Raw genomic sequence first — 25773 nt, forward strand, 5'->3', positions numbered from 1 at the left:
AGGCGATATTGCCGACGCGACTGTACCACACGGGCACTACTCGCTGTGCCGCAGTTAACAAACTTAGGCAGATGAACATGCTCTAAAACGGATCGCCAACCGAACGTCCATAAAATTACTTCAATTAATGACGATAAAACAAGTATTCCGGTCATGCTAATATCAGACTATCAATAAAAATTTGATGGTATCAATCAATAAGCCGTGCCCGTGTGGCGAACACGGATTTACATTTCCGCATTTTGAACCCACATTTTCAGATACCTTGATGCCACATGATGCATGGGATATGAAAATTAGATGAATCATTTAACACATTTCACACAATAGATTGTTGCATGATATGCCTTGAGTATCAGTAATTGTGCTAGCAATGATATCAACCTATTCAATTGTGCCGCCATTTTATGTAACGCATAACGCGTACCTGGCTATGACGCCATGAGGGATGTCAAACCTGGGGACCACATATTGCTGAAGACGACTGATGCCCCCACATCAGGTGAAATGCCTGAGAGTAAAGTACACCTTGAGGAGAGCAAGCTCTATGGGTACTTCTGATGTATTGAAGCAGCTTAGGTATTCAATAGTGAACAAATACATCATCAGCAAAAATAGAGTAAAGTAACTCAATAGGAATAGTCGAATAGTGAACAAATATTTGATCAGCAAAAATAGAGTAAATTAACTCAACAGGAATAGTTTGAATAAGGAAATTGTTTGACAATTCTGGAAATATGCAACCATTAAAATTATTGAAGGCATATCATATAGTCACTAACATTAATGCTTGCCTGTAAACTCGATCAGGACTTATATCAGTTACTCACTTCTTCGAGTTGTGACATTGAACTTTGACCTACACTACTCAAAATTGAATCAGTTAGACCTACTTATAGTCACAAGATTAATTCATTAATTATTTTACATAGTAATCGTAAACAATCATCAATGAATTAGAGCCCGGAAATGAAAATTCCAAAACAACTTCTGGTGACCTTGACCTTTGACCTACAGGACCCAACATCTAATCAGTTATCTATTTGCTCTAGGACAATCCATCCAATTAATTTCACCAAGTTATCTTAAACCATTTATGAGTTATAGCCCAGAAATGAAAATAGCAAAATAACTTCTGGTGACCTTGACCTTAGACCTACAGGACCCGATATCTTAGCAGTCACTGAAGGTCTCTAGGGTAACCCATCCATAAAACTTCGGCAAGTTATCTTAAATCGTTCATGAGTTATGGCCCGGAAATTAAAAATACAAAACAGGTCCTGGTAACTTAAAGTCAATTCTTTTAAATTTTTGTACCACTTTATTCAGTTTAGGCCTATGTTTTTACATGAACATGATATACAGACAGGAAAAGACAAAAACATCCGAGACGAAGAAAAACTTGTGTCATAAAGCTATTACCTCTTTTTTGATTAAGTGGAGGCCTCATCTGGGAAACTGGCCTTGACAACTGTTGAGATTGGTGTCTAGGCATATCACTTCGCTTTGCAGTCACTCCTTCAGTCACCGATTTCAGAGTCATACCATGATATGTGCCCATGGTGTCAATCTTAAAACCCTCAGTTTCTGGAAAAAAATGATATGCTACAATACATCCATTTGACCCTGCATGTGCTTGGTTAATGCTCAACTAAGACACTTAGCCCATAATATCTTAACAAATTACACAACAAATGAAAAGAAAAGTATCAAAAGGTCTACAGAGCTCGTATCAACACAGCAGTCCGTAGAATGATATAGGTCCACTGTGTTTACTATTCTTCAATTATCTAATTGCCCATTGCTAAAGGTTCCCTGAGAAGAATAATTAACAAATCATAGAAATATGAGTTTGGTAGAGCAACCCAAGCTGTCGAATCCAAAAAACAAGGGGTCTATATATCATTGAAGTCTTTCACCCAGATAGAACATCAAGAGAAAATGTAGAAGATATCCAGCCAGATCTTTAGACACCAAGCCTTATATTGATCCGATAACTAGCGAACCAGGGACACCATACCCACTTGGAAAGGGCTTCAAATGCTTAACAATCTAACAATTTCAATATTCAAAGCCACCTGGTGACCATATGGAAAATCAATGAATTCCGGGTTTTTTTTTTCTTATGTCACACACGCGAACAAGCTGATGGGGCAATGCTGGGAGGTTCGGGGTCCTCCCCCAAGAAAATCTTAGAAATTAAAAGCGTTTTCCGAGCACTTAGAGCGATCTTGAACCCATGAACGACTATTATATTTTGGAAGGAAATGGCTATTTCCAATGTGGCACATCCCCATAACAATCAGCATCTCATGCATTACGGGTAGAGCTCTGAATTATTGCAGTTGAAATGCGCCGATAAATGCTCACTAAAAATCATCACAGTGTATATAATATCTGAAGGCATTCGGCCCAACAGTAGTAATAGGACTACTACTGTTGCCGCGCACGTGTCTGCAACCGATCGATAAAATACAGAGATATCGTAGTAGATACAAAATCAGTGTTGCAATGCAATACGCAACGATAAGTAAAACAGGCGCTGAACGCTTTCACAGTTCACCCGATTACCAAACGCGCTGGACCAGTAGAGTGAGAGCATCATCACCCCCCTATACTTTTACATCATTTTTGGACTATTTGGAAAAATGTCATTTTTCAATACCGAAATCCGCGGAGAATTCCCATCTCTGGATAAACCAAGCTGCACCATCTAGGCCTACACCAAGTACAGAATATAGGAGTTATTTATGAGATATAAAAAATTATGAGATATATATACAATCCAGAGAACAAATAACAAATAATCAAAGGGGAATGAAGGGGAATCAAAATTCTAACAACGTTGTAAACCTAAACAATGGTTTTTCACCCCATAATAAACTTATATCTAAATTCCACTGTAAACTGGTTAAACTCAACACTTGATTCCCCTTTGATTATTTGTTATTTGTTCTCTCATCTATGTAAGTCTCTCAACTTGAATTCACCATTGTTTTAATTTAAGTGTCTTTTTACTACTGATTTCAAGTTCTTATTTATATTTATACTCACTATTGCTGTTTATAATTACCCCTTAGTTTGCTTCCCTTTAATCTATTTTAGCGTGTAACTGTTTCTAGGTTAATTTTCCTTTAGTTTGTATCATCTCTGATTACTTGAATTAGTCTCTTTGTCTCTGGATTGTATATATATCTCATAATTTTTGTAGTTTCTCATTATTCCTCAAGATGACTATTAGGATATAGTCGAAACGTTGAAATAAACTACTATCTCGAAGTTTCATTTTCGGACTTTTTCGTTATAATTGTGGGATTCTCTCTACATTAAAGATTCCTTTCCATAGAATAACCACCACAAATTTCAATGCCCCCGGCCTGAAATTCACCGCCACGTGAAGTTACAGGGTTTGTGGTAAATGCGTTAAAAATATCATGGCCACAATTATTTCTTTAAGAATGATATTAGAGAACATGTGTACAAAGTGTAAAAAAATTGATCAACAGTTACAGCCTCTAGGCAGTTTTCTCCTGATGGCCAAAATTTGAAGCAGTCAGCAATTGCGGCCTCTAGGCCGTCAACATTGTTTTTCATGTCGGCCCCCTGGTAGCCATAATTTAAATCGAATCGACCCAATTTTAAATAGGGTTTTGGCCCAAGTGATACCCAACTTGTGTGCCAAGTTTGAAATAAATCGGTCAACATTTGCGGCCTCCAGGCTATAAATGTCATTTTTCATGTCGGCACCGAGGTGGCAATTATTCAAATCGACCCAATTTTACGTAAATAGGACTCGGAGCCAAGTGATACCCTACTTGTGTACCAAGTTTGAAAACAATTGGTCAACAATTGCGGCCTCTAGGCTGTTAACGTCACTTGCGGCGGCGATGCGGCGTATTCAGATGGGGGTAAATCTATATGCCCCCTCTCAACTTGAGCCAGGGGCATAAAAATGACAAACCATTAGGAAGCTACAGGACTCACAATTCGGGCCAAATTGACATTTTTGGGCACAAAAAAGGCCATAGGACCGCCATCTTGAGTCCGATCGACCTAATTTTACAAATGCAGATGGACGCTTGGGGGATACGAATACATAAGAAAGATCAAGATAATTGATCAAATTGTCTCAAATATTTCCCTCCAAAATTTGAAAAATGTAAAAAAAGTGCTGATTTTGGCGAACAACGATGGCTGCCAGTTGGCCATCTTGAATCTGAAAGGGCCAAGCGTTGGGTGTGTTTAGGGTAGATACATGTATGACTCAAATATTAAGACATTACATTGAAGTTTCTTTAAAACATCCCAAAAAAACTGAATTCCGTCTACAGACAAACGGAAGGATGGACGGACAACGGACATAGTGAACACAATAGCCAGCTGGGACTTAAGTCCCAAGTGGGCTAAATTAGGGGTCCAGGGACACCATGCCCACTTGGGAAGTGGTTTCAAATGCTCAACAATCTATTCAATATTCAACGCCCCCTGGTGACCATATACAAAAACCAATGACCTTGAAACTCACCACAATCATAGAACATGTCATATGCTACGATTTTGTAATTGATTGTGATAACAAAATATGCCTCGTTACCAATTTAATATGGAAATACTAACTTATTCTACAATTCAACGCCCCCTGGTGACCATATTCAAAACCCAACTACCTCGAAACTCGCCACAATCATAGAACATGTCATGAACTACAACTTCGCAATTGATCACGTTAACAAAATATGCCTCGGCACCAATATAATAAGGAAATACTAAGTTATTCTACTATTCAATGCCCCCTGGTGACCATATAGAATAACTAATGTCCTTATAACAGACCACAATCATAGGCGATGTCATGAGCTACAACTTTGCAATTGATTGTGGTAACAAAATATGCATTGGTACACATATAATATACAAATACTAAGATATTATATTATTCAACGCCCCCAGGTGGCCATATACAAAAACTAATGACCTTGAAACTCACCACAATCATAGATCACCTTATAAGCTACAACTTTCTAACTCATTGTGGTAACAAAATATGCTTAGGTATCAATATAATGTCGAAAAACTTTTTCCCACCCATGAATGAGTACCGATAACACCAAGATGGCCGCCAATTGTGTCATAATTGGCTGAACAAAAATACCTATCTCAGGTATAAAACATCCCTTTTCAAAGAATACCCATCAGAAATCGCAATGAGAAATGGCAAACCAGCAGGAAGCTACAGGACTCAGAATTCGGGCCAAAATTGACATTTTTGGGCACTAAAAAGGTCATATGACGGCCATCTTGAGTCCGATCGACCCAATTTTTGTTATGCTCATGGGCCCTGGGGGGATTCAAATATATACGAAAGATCAAGCTAATAAATCAAAGCGTCTTCAAAATTTCCCTCAAAAAGTTAAAGGGCCAGTTTTTGGGCTGAAGATGTGTCTACGGTAGATACATGTGTAACCCAAATATAAAGACATTACATTGAAGCGTCTTCAAAACTTCACAAAATAACTGGATTCTGTCTACGGACGGACGAAAAGTGAATGCAATAGCCCGCTGGGACTAAAGTCCCAAGTGGGCTAAAAAGTAAGACTAGTAGCAATTCATGGAAGTTTCCAGGCCCTAGGGGACCCCCTGGGAGTCATATTCCAAAAAACAGCTCCATATTGCATTATGGCTTAGGCCAAAGATCATTTGTACCAAGTATCATATTGATCTGATCTGTAGCAAGTCACAGAATTAAGGTCCCCAGGCTCTACCCCCAAGGCCCCTGGGGGTCAAATCCGAAAAATGGCACTATATTGTTTCACGCCTTGGCTCAAGTTTTATCTTAATCCAACAAAAAAAGAGGACTAGTAGCAATTCATACTAGGGTCCAGGGACACCATGCTTACTTGGGAAGTGGTTTCAAATGCTCAACAATCTAACAATTTCAATATTCAATGCCCCCTGGTGACCATATACAAAAACCAATGACCTTGAAACTCATCACAATCATAGAACACGTTATAAATAACAACTTTCTAATTCAATGTGGTGACAAAATAAGCTTACATATCAATATAATGTTGAAAAACTTTTTCCTACCTACGAATCAGTACTAATGACACCAAGATGGCCGACAATTGCGTCATTATTGGCTGATCAAACATACCTGTCTCAGGCATAAAACATCCCTTTCCAAAGAATACCGGTCAGCAATTGCAATGAGAAATGGCAAACCATTTCTAAGGAAGCTACAGGACTCAGAATTTGGGCCAAAATTGACATTTTTGGGCACTAAGAAGGTCATAGGACAGCCATCTTTAGTCCGATCGACCCACTTTTTGTTAAGCTGATGGGCCGTGGGGGATTCAAACATGTAAGAAAGATCGAGGTAATTGATCAAAGTGTCTTCAAAATTTCCCTCAAAAAGTTCAAAAACATGTAAAAAGTGCTGATTTTGGCGAACAACAATGGCTGCCAGTCGGCCATCTTGATTTTGACAGGGCCAGTTTTTGGGCTGGAGATGTGTCTAGGGTAGATACATGTGTAACCTAAATATCAAGACATTACCTTGAAGCGTCTTCAAAACGTCGCATAATAACTGGATTCCGTTTAAGGACGGATGGACGACGGACAAAAAGTGAACGCAACAGCCCGCTTGGACTTAAGTCCCAAGTGGGCTAAAAAGCATGGACCCAACCCTGGGGGTAAAATCCTAACAAGAAATGAAATTCTTAATATTCTTTGATGACTGTTGTAATAAAATATGCAGCCAGAGGTACCAATATGATGTACAAATAATAGTAATTATAATTTGTTAAGCCTAAATTCCATTTAAAACAATATGCTCATCGGCTTTACATTCAACTGATGGGAGAGAACTAACATTCTACAGACAACTAGATCAAAAATAAAGAAAGAAAATATCAAGAAAAATATTTTTTTTTTCAAATTATGAATGGAAACGCATACCTATCTTCAGCATGAAGTTTTTGGTAGAATTTCAGAGAATCCGTGCTCCAAGTAATCAAAAAATAGTGAAAGATTTCATTGCAATGAAACATAAGGATGTATACCTAAGAATTTACATACCCTCTTTGTCAGTTGTAAATCTCTCTTGATCATATCTGTTATAAGCTGCTTGAATTGGCCTTGGAACCTAAAAAGTAAATAACAAAATATATCTTATAGTGACCAATTGCAACAACATACGTAGATTACTTCTTCCAATGGACAGATAGGCAGATGGCCGAACGAATGGACCGACAAAAAATGACTCCAATCGGAATCCCAAGTGGGCTAAAAATAATGAGATCATTTAGGAGAACTTACAGTGATTGGTGTGACTGTGATTTGACTTGTGAGTTGACTATGCCTATGTCCCCCATCTTCTCTTGCTTTAATTGATTGTAAGATGCCAAAGACATTTCGTGCAAATAGCTGAAATATTGAAGTATAAGTAAACAATTAGTAGCCATATCTGCTAAATGATAAAAGAAAGTATGGAGATGTTTTAGCAGTGGCAGGGAATTCTTCAATTCCATACAGTCACCAAAAAGCCATCTTGATAGTCACATGTCCTGAAAAAGGGGTCTGGGGACACAATGCCGACTTCTTGAAATCTAACCCTGGTTTCACTTGATTTTGGTAAAACATTTAACTACTACATCAATAAAATTCCAACTTCAGTGATCTGTGAACAAAGTTGAAAAGTTGACCTGAAATAGGAAAATTTTCCTTTTAAAGAAAACTAGAAGTTAACACTCAAACTCCAAACATGCAGACTGCGAGTTAAATGCCATTTTTGGCTAAAAAACCTCATGGTCTGTGGAAGGCAGAAGTTCTCCGATTATCTCCTCACCGGTTTTACTGGGTGGTTGTGGTTTTTATATTGTGGTGCCACCACCGCAAGGTGGCAGGTTTCCAGTTAAAACAAGAGGTCCATGGACCTTGAGAATAAGAAGTTCCAGTTTGGGAAAAGGAACAAGTTCCGCCTCGCCAGGCAGGATGGATCAATGTATCTAAACATATCAATTACAAATATAGCTGCAAAGCAGCGATAACGGGTTTTCTGCACAGTCTTAGAATCCTGTTCAACGGTGGATTTTGACGAAGCATTTGATAAGGCACAACATCAGCCATTACTAAACAGGCTATTAGGAAACAGTATCAATGATAGGTCGCCCAAATGGCTCAGCAGTTATCTCTGAACGAAAACTTGTAGCTGAAATCAACGGAACGCCTCATCTTGGAATAAGTCGGTCAAACTAGTGGAGTTGCGCAAGGTAGTATCCTAAGTTGTCTTCTGTTTAATGTCCTGACAAATGGCATACACAGTAATCCAAAATATACCAGACCGAGTAAATTTCCAAATCGACCTTAACACGGTGTTCGAACAAAAAACTTCATGTTCCAACAAGAAAATCTTGTTCGAATGAAAATAATTCTGTTTGATCGAACAATACGCTTTTTGCTTGAACCAAAAATTTTCATCATACTGACAAAAAATGTGTTCGAATAAAAAGCTATGTTATTGTTGAAATGAAAAAAAATTTGGTTGAGCGAAAACAATTGTTTTCGAACAATATTTGAATGAAAACAATTCTGTTCGATTGAACGAAATACTTAATACTTTCGGTTCGAAGAAAAAACTTTTTTCAATATACTTGTTCGAAAGAAAGACTTAATGTTCTGACAAGAAATTTCTGTTCAAATTAAAACGATTCTGTTCAATTGAATGATTGTTCGAACGAAAAACCTTTCGTTTGGACAGAAAAAAAGTTTGTTCAACTTTGTTCTAACGATTTTTTCAAATTGGTTCAATTGTATAGAATATAATTGGTTCGAACGAAATAAATTTTGTTCCGACGAAAGAATTTTCAATCGAAAGGTCTTTTGAACGAAAAAAAAGATATTTCTGGGGCTCCGCAGTAACTTAAAGCCAGGCGTAGGTTGTTCTTGTGACACGATGCGATCCTCGCGTTGCATCGCAAGTTTCGATGTAAGTCGCTTGCAATACGATTGTGTGCGACTAGTTTCTGCCAGTCGCAAGAGCGCGTCGGTTGGTTGTGACAGTCGTGTCACGTCGCAGAAAGTAGAACACGTACGACTCCATGTGACTGGCGTTGCTGAAAGATGAGGACGCCAGTGATATGACGACTGAGTTTCAAGTCGTCAAAACGTCACGATATGTCGACATATTCATGTCGAATTGATATATCGCGTCAAGTCGACATGAATATGTCGATATATCGTGACGTTTTGACGACATATTTCGTTTTCTCAACCATTTTCCTCGCGACAAGTCGACATATTCATGATGACTTGAAACTCAGTCGTCATATTACTGGCGTCCTCATCTTATATTTGGACATGTCTTCAAATTACGGCTTGTCCCGTGGAAAATGAGCAAATAAGCAAAATTTGTCGTGAAAACGTCACGATATGTAGACATATTCATGTCGACTTGACACGATATATCGCGATATATCGACATAAATATGGCGACTTGTCGAGTTTGAACGCGACAACTCGAGGCCCTTTATCGCTTCCGTACTATATCAGATTAATCGACTTCAAAATAGGCGAAAGCATAAGTCTTTATTACGTTTTTAATTGGCCTAATTATTCAAAAGCTAATAATGTGGGCGACAAAACCAAAAAAATTAATTGTCGCAGACGATAAACCCAAAATAATCAATTGTCGCGGGCGATAAAACCAAAATAATCAATTGTCGCTGGCGATAAAACCAAAATATTGAATTGTCGCGGGCGACAAAACCAAAAAAAATGAATTGTCGCGGGCGATAAAACCAAAATAATGAATTGTCGCGGGCGACAAAACCAAAATATTCAATTGTCGCGGGCAACAAAACCAAACTAATGAATTGTCGCGGGCGATAAAACCAAAAAAATGAATTGTCGCGGGGGATAAAACCAAAATCATGAATTGTCGCGGACGACAAAACCAAAATATTCAATTGTCGCGGGCGACAAAACCAAACTAATGAATTGTCGCGGGCGATAAAACCAAAATAATGAATTGTCGCAGGCGATAAAACCAAAATATTAAAGTGTCGCAGGCGATAAAACGGCGACAAAAAGAAAAAAAAATTGTCGCGGGCGATAAAACCAAAATAATGAATTGTCGCGGGCGACAAATCCAAAAAATGAATTGTCGCGGGCGATAAAACCAAAATCTTGAATTGTCGCCATTGTCGCGTGCGACAAAACCAAAATAATAAATTGTCGCAGGCGATTAAACCAAAATAATGAATTGTCGCGGGCGATAAAACCAAAATAATGAATTGTCGCGGTCGATAAAACCAAAATATTGAATTGTCATGGGCGACAAAACCAAAATATTGATTTGTCGCGGGTGACAAAACCAAATTAATGAATTGTCGCAGGCGATAAAACCAAAATAATGAATTGTCGCGGGCGATAAAACCAAAATAATGAATTGTCGCGGGCGACAAAACCAAAATTATTGTTTTGTCGCGTTATTTTAGTTTTGTCGTTTTGTCATAATGTCGCCCTCATTTGCATATACGTGTTTTTTACGCATGGCCCTTATCAGCCGCCATACTAAAGCCTTAAGGTCGCGTAAAACTCGATAAACACTTCAAGCGACACAGCGAACGATCTCCTTTCCCCCACAGCGAACGCTTAACCTAGTAGAGGCTACTAACCTATGAAGGCCTATGTATATGCGTAGGCCTAACATCCGGACAGATTGGTCGTAGGCCTATTGAATTTAACAACCCACCTAAATATCGTAAATTTTGTTTTGAAGTTCAATCCAATGAGTCCGTTAATAAACGCAACAATTGTACTGTGTTTGTTTGAGACAGTAAAGCTCAGTACCCGTAGGCCAAAAGCCGCGTCAAACTCGATAAACACTTCAAGCGACACAGCGAACGATACCTTTCCCCCACAGCGAACGCTTACTCCGAATGTCAAGTGTGAGTCCAGCATACGGAAAGGATTATGTGTTATATACTTGTATTTAGTACATACCTTGTGCATTTGACAATGATCGGTATGTACTGTAGGAAATATAGAGTATTGATGGTATTGATATAGAGGTTGAAGCCCGCGGCCGAATAAAGTAATATATTCTTTTATTTTGATACCTCGTCCACATACGTCTTTTCTCCGCTATATCTCTTCGGCGTGTTTAGTTTAGGCCTACGATTCCCCGGTACACCAAAGATTTATCTTAGTAAATACACGGTTAATTCGGTAAAGAAAAATAGGTATTGTTATACTAACTCCTTGAAACCCGCAGCCAAATCACTGGTAGTAATAAATTAATTTGTACTCGATTTGATTCTCATGATGAGGAGAAACTCGCAGCTGATCCCCGGAACGACGATGTAGTAACACACGTCGATTCGTCGATGTTTACGGCTCGACAGTGCTTTTAAAATCTAAAGTAGTAAATTTCCAGTGTATCGGTAATATGATTTGATGAGGAAAATGGGCTATTGTTAAAATCACTGTTTGAAGACCGCGACTGAATTTGAAGTCTGCGGCAATAAATTAGTTCATTTATACTTGAATTGATAATCGAAGTGACAGTCGGCCTGCGGGTTGATTTCGGGATGACGACTCGAAAAACATGTCGCCCCATTGAATGGGGCTAAATTTTCGATGTTTACGGCCCGACAGCGCTTTTGTAACGATGATTCGTGAAAAAACACGCGGGCTATTTGTAGATCTCAGTGAGCTGAACGATATTATATGGATTGTATATGAAACAGCGGTAAGGTAACAAAGCCTATGTTCTTTTGGTAAAAATAGTGTGGAAGAAAATAATAATAATAATAATCACGCGGATATCAATAGGGTTTTCTGTGAAATAACAGAAAACCCTAATTACATGTATAACAAATATATATGTAACCACTTATGCTGAAATTTAATTTAGAATTCAATACTGCCTTGATTTTACTTAAGTTATGCCTGTTTTCTGGGGTTATTTTCTCAAAGATCCCCATGAGCTGAAACTTTTCGCCGGTAATTCCTTTTGAGGTTGTTTGATGATCTATCCAACCATTCCAGTTTCAAACTGCACATCACTGAATACCTCTTAAAAGCAGTTGAAAAACAGCCACAGCTTAACTTCACAGAGAAGGCAAAAAATGGTTGTCCAACTAAATCAAACTTTATTAAAAATATTTTCAACAAGAAACGAAATTCTTAATATGGACTTTCCTAAATTTACATAAGTGTATGTTTAATTAAAAATTAAACATTGGTAGTCTAAGCAGATCAAATGAAAAATAGGGAAAACTATTGGATTGAATTCAAATGATGGGAGAAGACTAACTTTTTACAGACAACTAGATCGAAAATAAGGACGGAAAATATCAAGAAAAAAATGTCTTTTTTGAATTATGAATGGAAACGCATACTACCTATCTTCGCCATGAAGTTTTTGGCAGAATTTTCAGAGAATCCATGCTCCAAGTAATCAAAAAAGCCTAAGATATCCCCTTTGACTGAATCCAGAAGTTTCCATGAAAATCTGTCTATTGATACAATCTCCATCACACACAACTGCATGATGATTCATCTGATGAATATACATGGTAGTGGGTTTCTCCACTGACTCAAATAGAAACTCACCACGTTCATAGTGTGACAATTTCTAAACACTATGTACGAAGTTTGTTAGACAAGACAATCTATTTTTGTAAATTGAACAATTTCCAAGATTCACTCCCCTCTTTCCCAATTTTACTGCCCTTCTATAAAATTCACTGCTTTCCGAACACCTGGCAGTAGGCGCGAGACGCGCTTTTGCGCTGATCAATACACCACATAGCAGCGAGTCTGTAACGTACACGTGTGTGAAGCGTGAATATACGTAAAAGGGCATGTGTTTTTCCGAAACGAAATGTAGTTCTAACAACAAGTAAATAACTTAATTAATAAATAAGCAACGGATTCCAATGAAATTCAATAGGGGTTGGAAGTGAAGATATTTTTCTGAATAAAACATGTGATTAGATCAAAATCGACCTGCTTCTCGATATTTTTGAAAACGCACACCAGTCTGATAACCAACAACTTTTTGATGAACAGAAGAGTCTGTTGAGACTTCAATTGTATTAACTTCAACTTTTTTTTAAATGTGCGGTCTGAGGGAAATTCAATGTACATCACATCCGATCTACCATACTGCATGTCCTGGTACCACAAGGTTGTTTCAGATAGGAAATGCCTTTACTCTAGTGGAGTATCGATTTTGAAGCGAGGAAAGCGGTGTTTGCTGTAGTATAGCCGAATAGAAACCACTGTCTAGTGTAGATAGAGATTGTATGTATCATTCAACATCCATTTGACTAAATCTGAAACAATAAAAAATTTACCAATTCAGTTCCTTCCTAATCAAAACACAAATAAAAAGTATTCAATACACTGTCAGAGCTTGTCAAGTTAGGATATCTAAGGCTGGCCATGGAAAATCCCATCTAGTTACTGTTGGCATTGCTTGCGAAAAAATCTAAGAAAAATTTGGGCAGACGCTCCCCCGGCCAAGCCATTTTCATTCATCCCCCAACCCCATGCAAGTCTTCAACAACTGTCACAATAACTTGCCCCGTCCCATATTGAAATGACAGAAATACTGACAAAAACTCACCTAAGCAGGAATCCCGAAGCAGAGATTGAGAACAATGAATCTGAAAAAAATGGAAATATTTTATTCATTTTATTCATGGTTACAAAGGCCCATACGCAGCTAAGAGCAGATCATCTCCAAGGCGAAATAAGTTGACATTTGAATTTGATAATTAATAATCATTAGAAGGGCACACAAATGCGGTTGAAAACAAATCACTTGCAACTATGAATTATTTGGATACTTTGATATCAATGCAATGTAGCTCTGTTAATCATTAGCCTAGGTAAATGACGGTCCGTCGCTAGAAATCGACAGAAAACACCAGCTAACATCACAGTTGTTTAACCCTTTCAATACCACAGAGTGTCTCCGCTGATGTACAGGAGCGAATTTAGGGGTTTATAGGGGTATATTTGAGGCTTCATAGAATAGTTACCAAGGTATCTGACACAGAAAAATCATATAGCATGTTGTTGATTGTTTTGGGCCAACAAAGTAGACATAATTTGGATATAAGTGAACTTGAGGTCAAGGTCACATACTCCAAGATGGCTGCCATGAAAAAAATTCACAAAAAAGTTTCAAATAAACTGCTCAGTCTCCCAGGAAAATGCACTGATTTATTCAATTTCAACTGAAATTGTATGCCATATATCCTTACTTTATGTAGTAAATATTTCAAAGCAATAGAACAACTCAAAAGTTTATTTTTCCACTCATTTACCCACTTTTGCACTATATGTCGGAAGGCTGGACATAAGGGGTTTCATTGGGGTATAATTGCAGGCCTCAGAAAATTGTTACCTATGTATTTGACACTGATATATTATATACCATGGTGTTGATAACCTTTGGGCTAACTAATTAGAAAAATAATTTGGATATATGTCACCTTAAGGATGGACAGTTTCTGGTTCTTCATTATTGTTATTGGTGTCCATTGCCATGACAACCGGATCAACAGGGTCTAAAAAATTGTCACTGATTTTATTTTCATCATCATCATCAAAATCATTGCTGGCACTAAACCAATTTTCTGACTAAGTCTCATCATCTTACATGCACTCTCATATTCGTTGTCACTCAATTTGTTCACTACCAAATTCCAAGTCACCAGCATCACTGTCAGCATCATATACGAGCTGCTGAACCATTTAATCCAGCCAAATTGTTTTTTCCTGGCTGCTGCCATCTTGGATTTTATGCAGATAGCAGCACCAGCTGATACTGATAGATATGCCCTTCTAGAAGAAGGGTTAAGCGATACTGTATCACATACGGTACGGGTATGCTAGCTTGCCAATTTGTACCGTATGCCATACGGTAGTGGTATTGTAAATGTTAAAGGGGAACTGCAGTCAAAAATTTATAATTGGCCATTCATTTCTACTCTCGTTGTTGTTTCGCATAACGCTAGTTGAAATGTCCAATACTTCTTAATTAACTCGTGTACAACGATTTTAATACTGTTATCAGCAGAATTTATGGCAGATGAGAGCCGCCATATTCAAATTCCAAAGTGAGGCATGTAAACATTGATGAAGTATCCCGGCCCCTCACACACTCCAGTGTGTACACAAATAGATATATTCATTGAAGATCTCAGTTGAAAGTTACAATTAAAATACTCCTGCTGGGCTGCCAGTGGGGTCTACTTTTGTTTATCCACTCACTGTGTGAAACACATCCAAATAATTGCTGATGTGGCATTATGCTGCAGTCTAGAACTGTTATTGGACTTGAAAGTGATGAAAACGCTATGAATAGTAGCAGTAACACTTAGAGAGAAAAGCGTCTGCTACATGAAGAAAATGGCGGGAGCCAGGCACTCCGCAAGTATTAGATGAAATGTTTTTTCTGCTGTTGTGAAAATGTATTTGTAAAGGTTTCTAACACATATAGATACAAAAAAATTGTCACTGCAGTTCCCCTTTAATTTGTTTTTCTCTTGAATTTTGCATGCTTAAGATATCAACGGAATATATCAAAGTCAGAATTCCATCAACATAGGAACCAGCATTGCCATACTTAACTGGGTTTTTACACTACTTTAGATCATTCTATCATATTCAGCTAACAAGGAGCCTATCGGCTTATATAGCTCTGCTGTTTGATTCGAAGAAATAGAAGCTGCATACCTAGGGGTGCCCCCTTTTGGCCGAAAAAGGGCTCCGTACTTTGTGGGTATTGGTCCATAGAACATTCATACCAAATTTGGACTTGATCTGATTCAAACTGTAGGACTAATAGCAATTCAAAAAAATAGAAACTCCACCCCAGGTGGACGAATGAAAAAATGGCTCTGTAACTTTATAGGCCTTGGTCCATAGAACATTCAAACCAAATTTGGAATTGATCTGATTAAAACTGTAGGACAAGTAGCGATTTGAAGATATAGAAACTCCACCCCAGGGGTGCCTTCAGGTGGACGAATAAAAAAATGGCTCTGTACCTTTATAGGCCTTGGTCCATAGAACATTCATACTAAAATCAATCTGATTAAAACTGTAGGACTAGTAGCGATTCGAAGAAAAAGATACTCCACCCCCAGGAGTGCCCCCTGGGGGAGGAATATAAAAATGGCACTGTAACTTTATAGTCCTTAGTCCATAGAACATTCATTTCCAAATTTGTAATTGATCTGATTAAAACAGTAGCACTAGTAGCGATTTGAAGAAATAGAAACTCCACCCCCAGGGGCGCCTCCTTGGGGACAAACCCAAACAAGAGTCCAAAGGGGCACTATGGCCAGCCTATCAGCTTTTCCTAAAATGGCAAATGATGCATTCTGTGGCTTATATTTGTCCAAATACACTCCCAGCTCATAGACTAGCCAATCACAAGCTAATTATTTACACAATTCAATTGTGTTTTCAGCAGTAGCACAGACAGCGACTGGAGCTGACAGGAACAAATACCTCAGATAAATCTTTTCCCTTGGTCTTATTGATTTGAATGCTAATAGAATTGGATTTTCTGAAATTTGCTCAAAAAAATTGAATTGGATTGCTGCTTTACCTTGTTCAATAAATAAAAATCGAATTGGATTTGATTTTTTTTTTTCAGAATAAAATTTGATTGAAATTGCAGTTTGAGCACATGGCTAATTGGCATATCAAGGAATTCCATCTGATTTGAGAAAAAAGCTATTTTTCCCGGACTTTGCACAATTGTCAATGATATTTTCTGTAGTGCAAATAAAAATATTCCTCCCAAAACCCAAATCAACTAAAGATAACGATATTGAAATACAATTTTAGATCTTAAAATAAAACCCAGAAGTAAAACGGTAGACGATACCGGGGGTTCACGTGAACACCTGCTGATCTCTGCGGCTAAGCCAATCATAGAGGAGTCTTTGCTTTCTGATTGGCTTTTCAAAACACATATTTTTGCAATCAGAATTTCGTGAAAAAGCTCATATAAATTTTAACGAGGTGTAGCCCTCTTTTAGAATTCAGCTTCATAATGATTTGTATGAATATATGCTCAGTTGCACAGTCAAAGAGCCTTTACTGTGGAAACCATGTCATTTAAATTCACTCCATTTGTATAGTTATAGGCTCAGCCTAAGGCTGGCCTAAAACTGGCTCTGTAACTTTATAGGCCTTGGTCCATAAAACATTAAAACCAAATTTGGAATCGATTTAATTAAAACTGTAGGACTAGTAGCGATTTGAAGAAAAAATTGACAGATGCACGAACGAATCAACAAACTGACGACGGCTCCGCATAACCCATTAGCTCCGCTGACCTTCGGTCACAGCAGAGATAAAAAGAAACTTCACTTACCCAAGACGTCAAAATGGCGTGTATCCCTTGCGCAATTTCTTGTTCAGCTAAACTGGTTGTTTGGGGAATACCCGAACTGCTAAGGGTATTCCCTAAACAACCAATCAGAGCGAAGCTTTCTCACAATAACGTCTAAGGCGCGATTATGTTATATTTGTCAAAATGCACTCCCTACTCATTACAATTTCAGCTGTACAATAGTATTTTCTTTAGCAGCACAGACAGGGAGCTGGCAGGAACAAATATCTCAGATAAATCTTTGCCATTGGTCTTACTGACTGCAGAATGGCATAGAATTTCATGAGAATTTGATAATATAAAATTGAATTTGATGCTTTATTTGTTCAAGAAAGTAAAATTGAAATAGATTTGATTTTTTTTGCAGAGTAAAATTTGATTGAATTTAACATTTTCAGCACGAGATCATCCATCCGACTTGAGAAAAAGCTATTTTTACTGGACTTTGCATAATTTTCAATGATATTTTCTGTAGTGCTAATTAAAAGATTTCTCCCAAAAACTAAATCAACTAAAGATTTCACAGAAATCTTGAAAATATAGCTGCAAAGCAGCGATAACGGGTTTTCTTGACAGCCTTGTTCGTATTCTTGTCTGGATACTGTGTCTACCACGATCGCATGTATGCAGATGCAGCCGCATCATGCTATTGAAAATGAAGGGAATTAAGAATCCCATTCAACGGTCAACACAGTTTTATAAGAAAAAGGTATTCAAACAGCTAATTAGGCCTGCTTGAAACCATGGATGACTGGACCAGTTGGTTATAAGACTCTGGAAAACTGACTCTTAAGCCTTAATTGGTCTTTATGGATTTTGAAAAAGCATTTGATAAGGTACTACATCAGCAATTACTACACAAGCAATTAGGAAATTCAAACACTATGATATTCAAACACTATGATATCTATAAATCGGAGGTTCATAATTTTATGTTATTCTATTCAGAAGAGGCCGTTCCCCATTCATTACTGCCAATGTCAATGCGGACATATCACTACGCGATTGCTTAACCCCCTCTCATCCACAAGATAAATAACGAGAACTAGGGGTCCAGGGACACCATGCTGACTTGGGAAGTGGTTTCAAATGCTCAACAATCTAACAATTTCAATATTCAACGCCCCATCCAATGACCTTGAAAAAATCCAATGCCCTTGATACTCACCACATTCAAAGCAATGTCATAAGCTACAACTTTCCAATTGATTGTGGTAACAAAATATACATAGGTACTAATATAATATAGAAATACTAAGTTATTGCATTCAATGCCCCCTGGTGGCCATATACAAAAACCAATGGCCTTAAAACTCACCATGATCATAGAGCATGTCATGAGCTACAACTTTCCAATTGATTGTGGTAGCAAAATACACATACCGTATTTTCCGGCCAATAAGCTGATTTTCTAGCCTCAGATTTTTACCCAAAATATCGTGATCGGCTTATTGGGCGGATACGATCTGACATAAAAAATCACTTCCCGATCTATGCCACTCTAATGCTCTCAATGATCGCCAAAATCAAGAAAAGTGGTCGATATTTCTTTGAGGTCATTATTTACTACCAATTATAATCTATTTTGAACTATTTTATTTTTACTTTGATTGTTCCATCACCGCACAGCGGCAATGGTATACATTTATATAACGCGCGAGTTCATCGTACTACCACGTGTCAGTTCATACATTAGTATATATGCAAATCTGCAGTGAGCCGCGAACTGCGTGTATGGCTGTGTGTATAGTAATCAGCTGAGTGAGTCTATATATAGCACTGTCACTCGGCGATGATAGTATACACAGCACTCTCACACATCGGCGGGCGCTACTGTCAGCCTCTTAAATCATCAATTAAGACGAACTAATTGACAAATCAGTGAATTAAAATCTCTGATGAAGGGCCTCGGCTTATTGGGCGAAGCTTTATGAAATCCATGTATTTTAGGCTAAAAAACTGCCCTTGGCTTATTGGCCGAGTCGGCTTATTGGCCGGAAAATACGGTAGGTACGAATATAATAAAGAAATACTAAGTTATTCTACTATTCAACGCCCCCTGGTGACCATATAGCATAAATAATGTCCTTAAAACTCACCAGAATCATAGACCATGTCATGAGCTACAACTTTCCAATAGATTGTGGTAACAAAATATGCTTAAGTATCGATATAATGTGGAAAAACTTTTTTCCACCTACAAATGAGTACTGATGACACCAAGATGGCCGCCAATTGGTCATAATTGCCTGATCAAAAATGCCTGTCTCAGGTATAAAAGATCCCTTTCCAAGGAATACCCATAAGCAATTGCAATGAAAAATGGCAAACCATTAGGAAGCTGAAGCTACAGGACGCAGAATCCAGGCCAAAATTGATATTTTTGGGCACAAAACAGGTCACAGGACAGCCATCTTGAGTCTGATCGACCCAATTTTTCTCATGCTGATGGGCCCTTGGGGGGTACAAATATATACAAAATATCAGGGTAATTGATAAAACTCTTCAAAATTACCCTCGAAAACTTCAAAAATGTGTAAAAGTGCTAATTTTGGCTAAAAACAATGGCTGCCAGTCGGCCATCTTGAATCTGACAGGGCCAGTTTTTGGGCTGAATATGTGCCTAGGGTAGATATATGCATTAACCAAATATCAAGACATTACCTTGAAGCGTCTTCAAAACTTCCCAAAATAACTGGATTCCGTCTACTGACGGACGGACGGACGGACGATGGACGAAAAGTGAACACAATAGCCCGCTAGGACTTAAGTCCCAAGTGGGCTAAAAATGCGATGGAATAACTTTTTGGGCCATTAAATCAGAAATCTGGCGACGCTATCTTGTAGGGAATAATTGAATTATTTTGAGTCATTTTCAGCTGTGTCTAATGTTTTACGAGAACGGAGTTACAATTTGAAGTTACTATGAAAATGAGAAGAGTCGAATATTTTTTTTCGACTAGGACTTTCGGTCCATTTTACTAGCATTCGCATTACGTCACATACATCAACCAATGCAAACAAGAGCCCCAAGGGGCACAATGGCCAGCCTGTCAGATTTGCTTTTTATAAATGATGTAATCTGTGGGTTATATTTATCAATATACACTCCCTGCTCAATATCATTTACATAGTAAAATCGTGTGTTAACACAGACAGCAGGAACGAATGTAATATAGAAATACTAAGTTATTGTATTGTTCAACGCCCCCTGGTGGCCATTAAAAAAACCAATGAGCTTGAAACTCACCTCGATCATAGAACATGTCATGAGCTACAACTTTCCAATTGATTATAGTAGCAAAATATGCTTAAGTATCAATTATGATGTGGAAAAACTTTTTTTCCACCTACGAATGAGTACTGATGACCCCAAGATGGCTGCCAAGTGCGTCATAATTGCCTGGTCAAAAATACCCTCTCGGATATAAAAGATCCCTTTCCAAAGAATACCAATTACAAATTGCAATGAAACATGGCGCACCATTAGAAAGCTACAGTACTCAGAATTCAGGCCAAAATTGACATTTTTGGGAACAAAAAAGCTCACAGTACGGCCATCTTGAGTCCGATCGACTCAATTTTTCTCATGCCGATGGGCCCTCGGGGGATACAAATATATTCGAATGATCAAGGTTATTGATAAAAGTGTCTTCAAAATTTCCCTCGAACACTTCAAAAATGTGTAAAAAGTGCTGATTTTGGCGAACAACAATGGCTGCCAGTCGGCCATCTTGAATCTGACAGGGCCAGTTTTTGGCCTGAAGATGTGTCTAGGGTAGATACACGTATAAAACAAATATCAAGACATTACCTTGAAGCGTCTTCAAAACTTTGGAACTCTCACGAACTATCTAGATGGTTATCTCTCGACCTCAATAGCTTCAAGACCCATCTCAAAACAACTTTGTTCCATGCAGCATACCATTAACTCTCGGAAAGCGAATTGTATTTAACATTTTTTTGCAGAATAAAATTTGATTGAATTTGCAATTCGGGCACATGGCTAATTAGCATATCAAGGTCATACACCCGATTTGGTAAAACCTTTTTTTCGCGAACCTTGCGCAATTGTCAAGGATGAATTTTCTGTAGAGCAAATAAAAATTCCTCCCAAACACCAAATCAACTAAAGATTTCATAGAAATCGATCTTGAAATACAATTTTAAATCTTAAAATAAAACCCGGAAGTAAAACAGTAGACGATACCGCGGATTCACGTGAACACCTGATTTCTGTAAACGAAATGTTGGTTGTGACAAAATTGTTCAGACGGTTCTAGGTGGTAATAAGTACGGAAACGTAACGACCATGGTCGACTTATTCGATGAAATCAGGCCTATGTGATATCCAAATTTTGACTTTTTTATTCTCCAGACCTCCCTGATATAGAAATAAAAAAGTTTGGTGGTACGAAAGTGCAATCACAGCGCCGACGGGGACAGAGCCGATTCAGAGATCGGCGGAGTGAAAATTGAGGTGGACGAACACGAAGAAGTAGGCTATTGCGCTACTTGAATCACGAAAACTCCTGGCGCGGCCCCGACGCTTTTCGTTGATTAAGTAATACAAATATCATGCAATGGGTTTTCACAATCTACCGCTGGTATTTACCGGATTTCAATATCACTCCAAAATTCAAAGAAACCTCGAAATATCGAACCGGAACACTTCCGGTAGATATCCGCGGCTGCCCAACCGGGAAACTTATTTGTTTCAATAGATATTGATAGGATCCATCATCTTCACCCGTCAAGGGATTCGAACCCACTAAGCTAAAGCCATGCCAGAATCGGGTCGGGCCAATCACAGCGCTTGTTACAAACCACATTAGGCTTCTGTGGAATTTCCCAGTAAATGGGCCAATCAGCGAACACGTAGCGAACGCGGAAGTATTGTCGCGTGTTGATACATGACGTCATGCGCAAAAGCGCCAGTAATGAAATCGCGATAATTCACGTGAACAGCTGCTGATATTTTCAGATAAACCAATCACAGGGAAGACACAACTTCCTGATTGGCTGATAAAAATTGAAATTTTCCCGATTTAACTTTCGTGAAAAATGCAGAAAACATTTTTATGAGACCCTATTTCAAAATTCTGCTCGCTACGATTCCGAGAATGGATTACGCTTAAATACGTGATTTGTTCGAATATGCCCTCACTTGGCAAGCAAAAGAGCCTTTTGTGTGGAAACCATGTCATTTAAATTCGCTCCATTTGTATAGTAATAGGCTCAGCCTACGGCTGGCCTAATAAAATTAGTTCTACTTATGTTATCAACCAGAGTTGACTGAAGGAAGAGGGTTAGTCAGCCACCACAGCTGTTTAGAGTTCTGTAGTACAACAAGCTCATCGACTTAATTCTCTTTTCTACTTAATCTGGTCAATTCTGTGATAGTGTCTGCCATATACAGTGTTTAAATTTAATCTGCACACTCACAGACCGTTTTATCGACAACTATCAGAAAAGCATCAAGACTGCAAACTGTCTACCAACATAAACATGGCATATGTGCAGCTAGGTTTATATTCCATGCTCAAGAAACTGATGCACTAAGGTTAAGTCATTTGACTTATAATAGGCCTATAACTTGCAATGGATATCAAAAATCCCCTGAAATATCCATTCCTTGATAAAAATGAAGTGTCAAAATAATTTACTATCTCAAGTTGGCTTATGGCTACAGTGCATGTCAGTAAGCAACTATCAGCAGTTGTGTACCTGCTGCCATATTTTTGGAGGAAAATGAAATGTGTAGATTTTGCTCCACAACACCGGTGCATTCTATCGTTGATAAGCAGGTATAAATTTAACTTTGAAATCTTTTTCATGAATAAAACATGTAGCAAACCTTTCCAGAACTCTGTAAGATAGAAGTCCTTGTGCGCCATATTCTCTCTCTACTGACAATATCACGAGTAACATCCATCTCTGCATCTATGAAACTGCGTTGTCCACCAGAAGAGACCTCATCATCACCTTTTATCGTTGCACGTTTTTTTGTCAAAAATTTAGCTTTAATTGCAGCAATCTTTTCAAGAGGCATAGCTTCAAAAAGAGAGGATGATTTGCTTTGATCAGGTAGTACTGATGATTCCTTTGGCGCATCTAATTTGAGAGCAAGTCGCTGTTTATCAATAAGAACCTGTTTCTCCTAAATATCAAACAGAAACAATAGATTCATATGAAAAATGTAGTTTGAATATTCATATATTCTTCATTCATTGACATCACTCACCTCAAGTTTTGGCTTCTTTTTCTCAAGTTCAGATGCCTCTTCAAAAGCCCTTTTAACTATATATTTAAAAAATGAAAATAACATAAGTCCAAAAAAGAGATACTTTGCATGGAACTTGAGTTGATATCAGAAAACAAGAAGCCTAAGGACTTTGGCACTGCATCTATAAATACTAGAATGTGGCAAAGCCATGTATCTTTCCCTAGAGAAAGCAGTTTTAAACTGGCAGCCATATTTGATGACCGAAGTTCGGTATTTTTAAGGCCCTTTTTATAAGTTGGATAATGGATTTGATTGACTTGAAATGATTGCGGAGGCAGGAAAAAAATCAAACTCGACAAGAAAATATAGCTGCAAAGCAGTGATAACGGGTTTTCTGCAGAGCCATTCAGGGTATCAGGAACTGTAGAAAATGTGAATACCGATACATAGAATAAAATGTATTGACAGATTCGAACCTAATATGCAACCACTGTGTAAAACGTCAAATGTGATTCAGCTTTGAGACCGAACTTATGCGGACATACAATCAACAAATATGAATTTATTCGACCAGGCATACATATTGGCATTAAAACTTATGATACTGTACTATCAACACGCTTAAAAAATGGATCTGTTCTTAAGAACTCATCTTAAGAATCTGATGAGTCGATAGGTTGAGTAAATTTACAGATAGGAACGTATTATGATTTGGAATAGATTTAAGGGGTTAATCTTTTTATTGAAATATTTGAATAAATACATATATTGTAGTGTAGATTCAATCAATAAATTATGATTTGATTTGGTCTGGTTTTCGCGCCGATGTTGATTTAGGGTTTTATGGATTACAAATTCTATACTGATAAAAAATTTATACCTGCATCATGTTAGTAAATATCAAACCTACTTGACTAGTTACGTGTGTTTCCAAATAAACGGGACAGTCACTTATTAGAAAAATAAAAGACCAATGGTCTAGCTCACCTGACCATTAACTAATAGGCAGTTAAAGACTTGTTATATCCCATGTCTAAAATGGATTAGACGCTGGTCTTATTGCAAGGGCAAGATGGGAAGAGCAAAATCGATACACACATTGCCTTTCAGACCTTCAAAGGAGTGATCAAAATCAAACGGCAACTCTTGTTTAAATAACCATATTTATTTTGAGATAATAATTTTCATATCAAAAGGAAATGGGCGGTAGTGCGCGGTGTCTCTAGTGTACGGAGACGCATCGGGGTCATTCACAAATATGATCAGAGAAACCGAAACTGTTAAAAGACAACGTCAACATTGCGACTGTAATATTATGAAATAAAATTTAACCTTGATCTCGATTGATTCGAATTTAAAATAAAAATCAACCATTCGGCTAATTCTGTCCACGCTTGAATTTTAAAAATGTTCCTAATAGGCTACCATATTTCTTGGATCTATCCAAGAAACGATAGTTCATAGGTCGAGCCACGTTATTAGAGAGTTAGGCGAGAGTCAGACCCCTGCGTTTAGACCGGCCTGGAAATAAATCTAGACGTTTTTCCAGCTAAAATTATGTGAAAATGTTTGAACAACACCCAAAACTTTATAGTACTAGCAGTCCGGGTCTATTTTGATTTCACAGAAACGCATGTATACAAAAAGAACGGCAATTTGCTTCGATTTTGGTATATTTTCGATTATTTCACAAAAACACGAGTTCAGAATTCTATGAAATTTTCAGATTGTAAAATAGATACTATATGACACCTCCGTGAAAGAAATCAGATCTCACGACCATCTAGATAAAAAGTGTGCAACCGATTTTACTGAAATTTTTCGCGATAGGCAAATGCATTGGAAGCATGACGTCATCAGCTAGTGATAGCAAAAGCGAAGCACTAATAATGTTCATTTCGTTATAGATATTCATTACCTTTTTGAAAAATCTATAATAATATTTGTTCTGTCCTACTAATTTCAATTACTGTATGAACCAATGATATGCTTTGTAAATATGATGTAATAAAATTAATTAGATTTTGAATTAAATTTGAATATGAGAATCAAGCATAACTTGTGTTCTTTCCACTTGTCATACGTGTCTCTCGATAACAGTTCCAAAGTTTCAATT

At 37.8% G+C, this 25773-nt stretch overlaps 1 protein-coding gene across 3 annotated transcripts in view; it reads right to left on the reverse strand.

Moving 5' to 3' along the window:
- Positions 1 to 25773, reverse strand: part of LOC141908094 (parafibromin-like) — a 139057-nt gene that overhangs the window by 80857 nt on the left and 32427 nt on the right. For all 3 annotated transcript variants that reach the window (XM_074797928.1, XM_074797926.1, XM_074797927.1), the window contains exons 4-8: positions 23676 to 23731; positions 23289 to 23591; positions 7321 to 7428; positions 7081 to 7147; positions 1423 to 1587 (exon numbers count right to left, since the gene is read on the reverse strand). In XM_074797928.1, coding sequence (XP_074654029.1) covers positions 1423 to 1587; positions 7081 to 7147; positions 7321 to 7428; positions 23289 to 23591; positions 23676 to 23731 — 699 coding nt within the window. The remainder of the gene's footprint in view (positions 1 to 1422; positions 1588 to 7080; positions 7148 to 7320; positions 7429 to 23288; positions 23592 to 23675; positions 23732 to 25773) is intronic.

Source organism: Tubulanus polymorphus, chromosome 7, assembly GCF_964204645.1.
Source record: "Tubulanus polymorphus chromosome 7, tnTubPoly1.2, whole genome shotgun sequence".
In the NCBI taxonomy this organism is placed as follows: domain Eukaryota; kingdom Metazoa; phylum Nemertea; class Palaeonemertea; order Tubulaniformes; family Tubulanidae; genus Tubulanus; species Tubulanus polymorphus.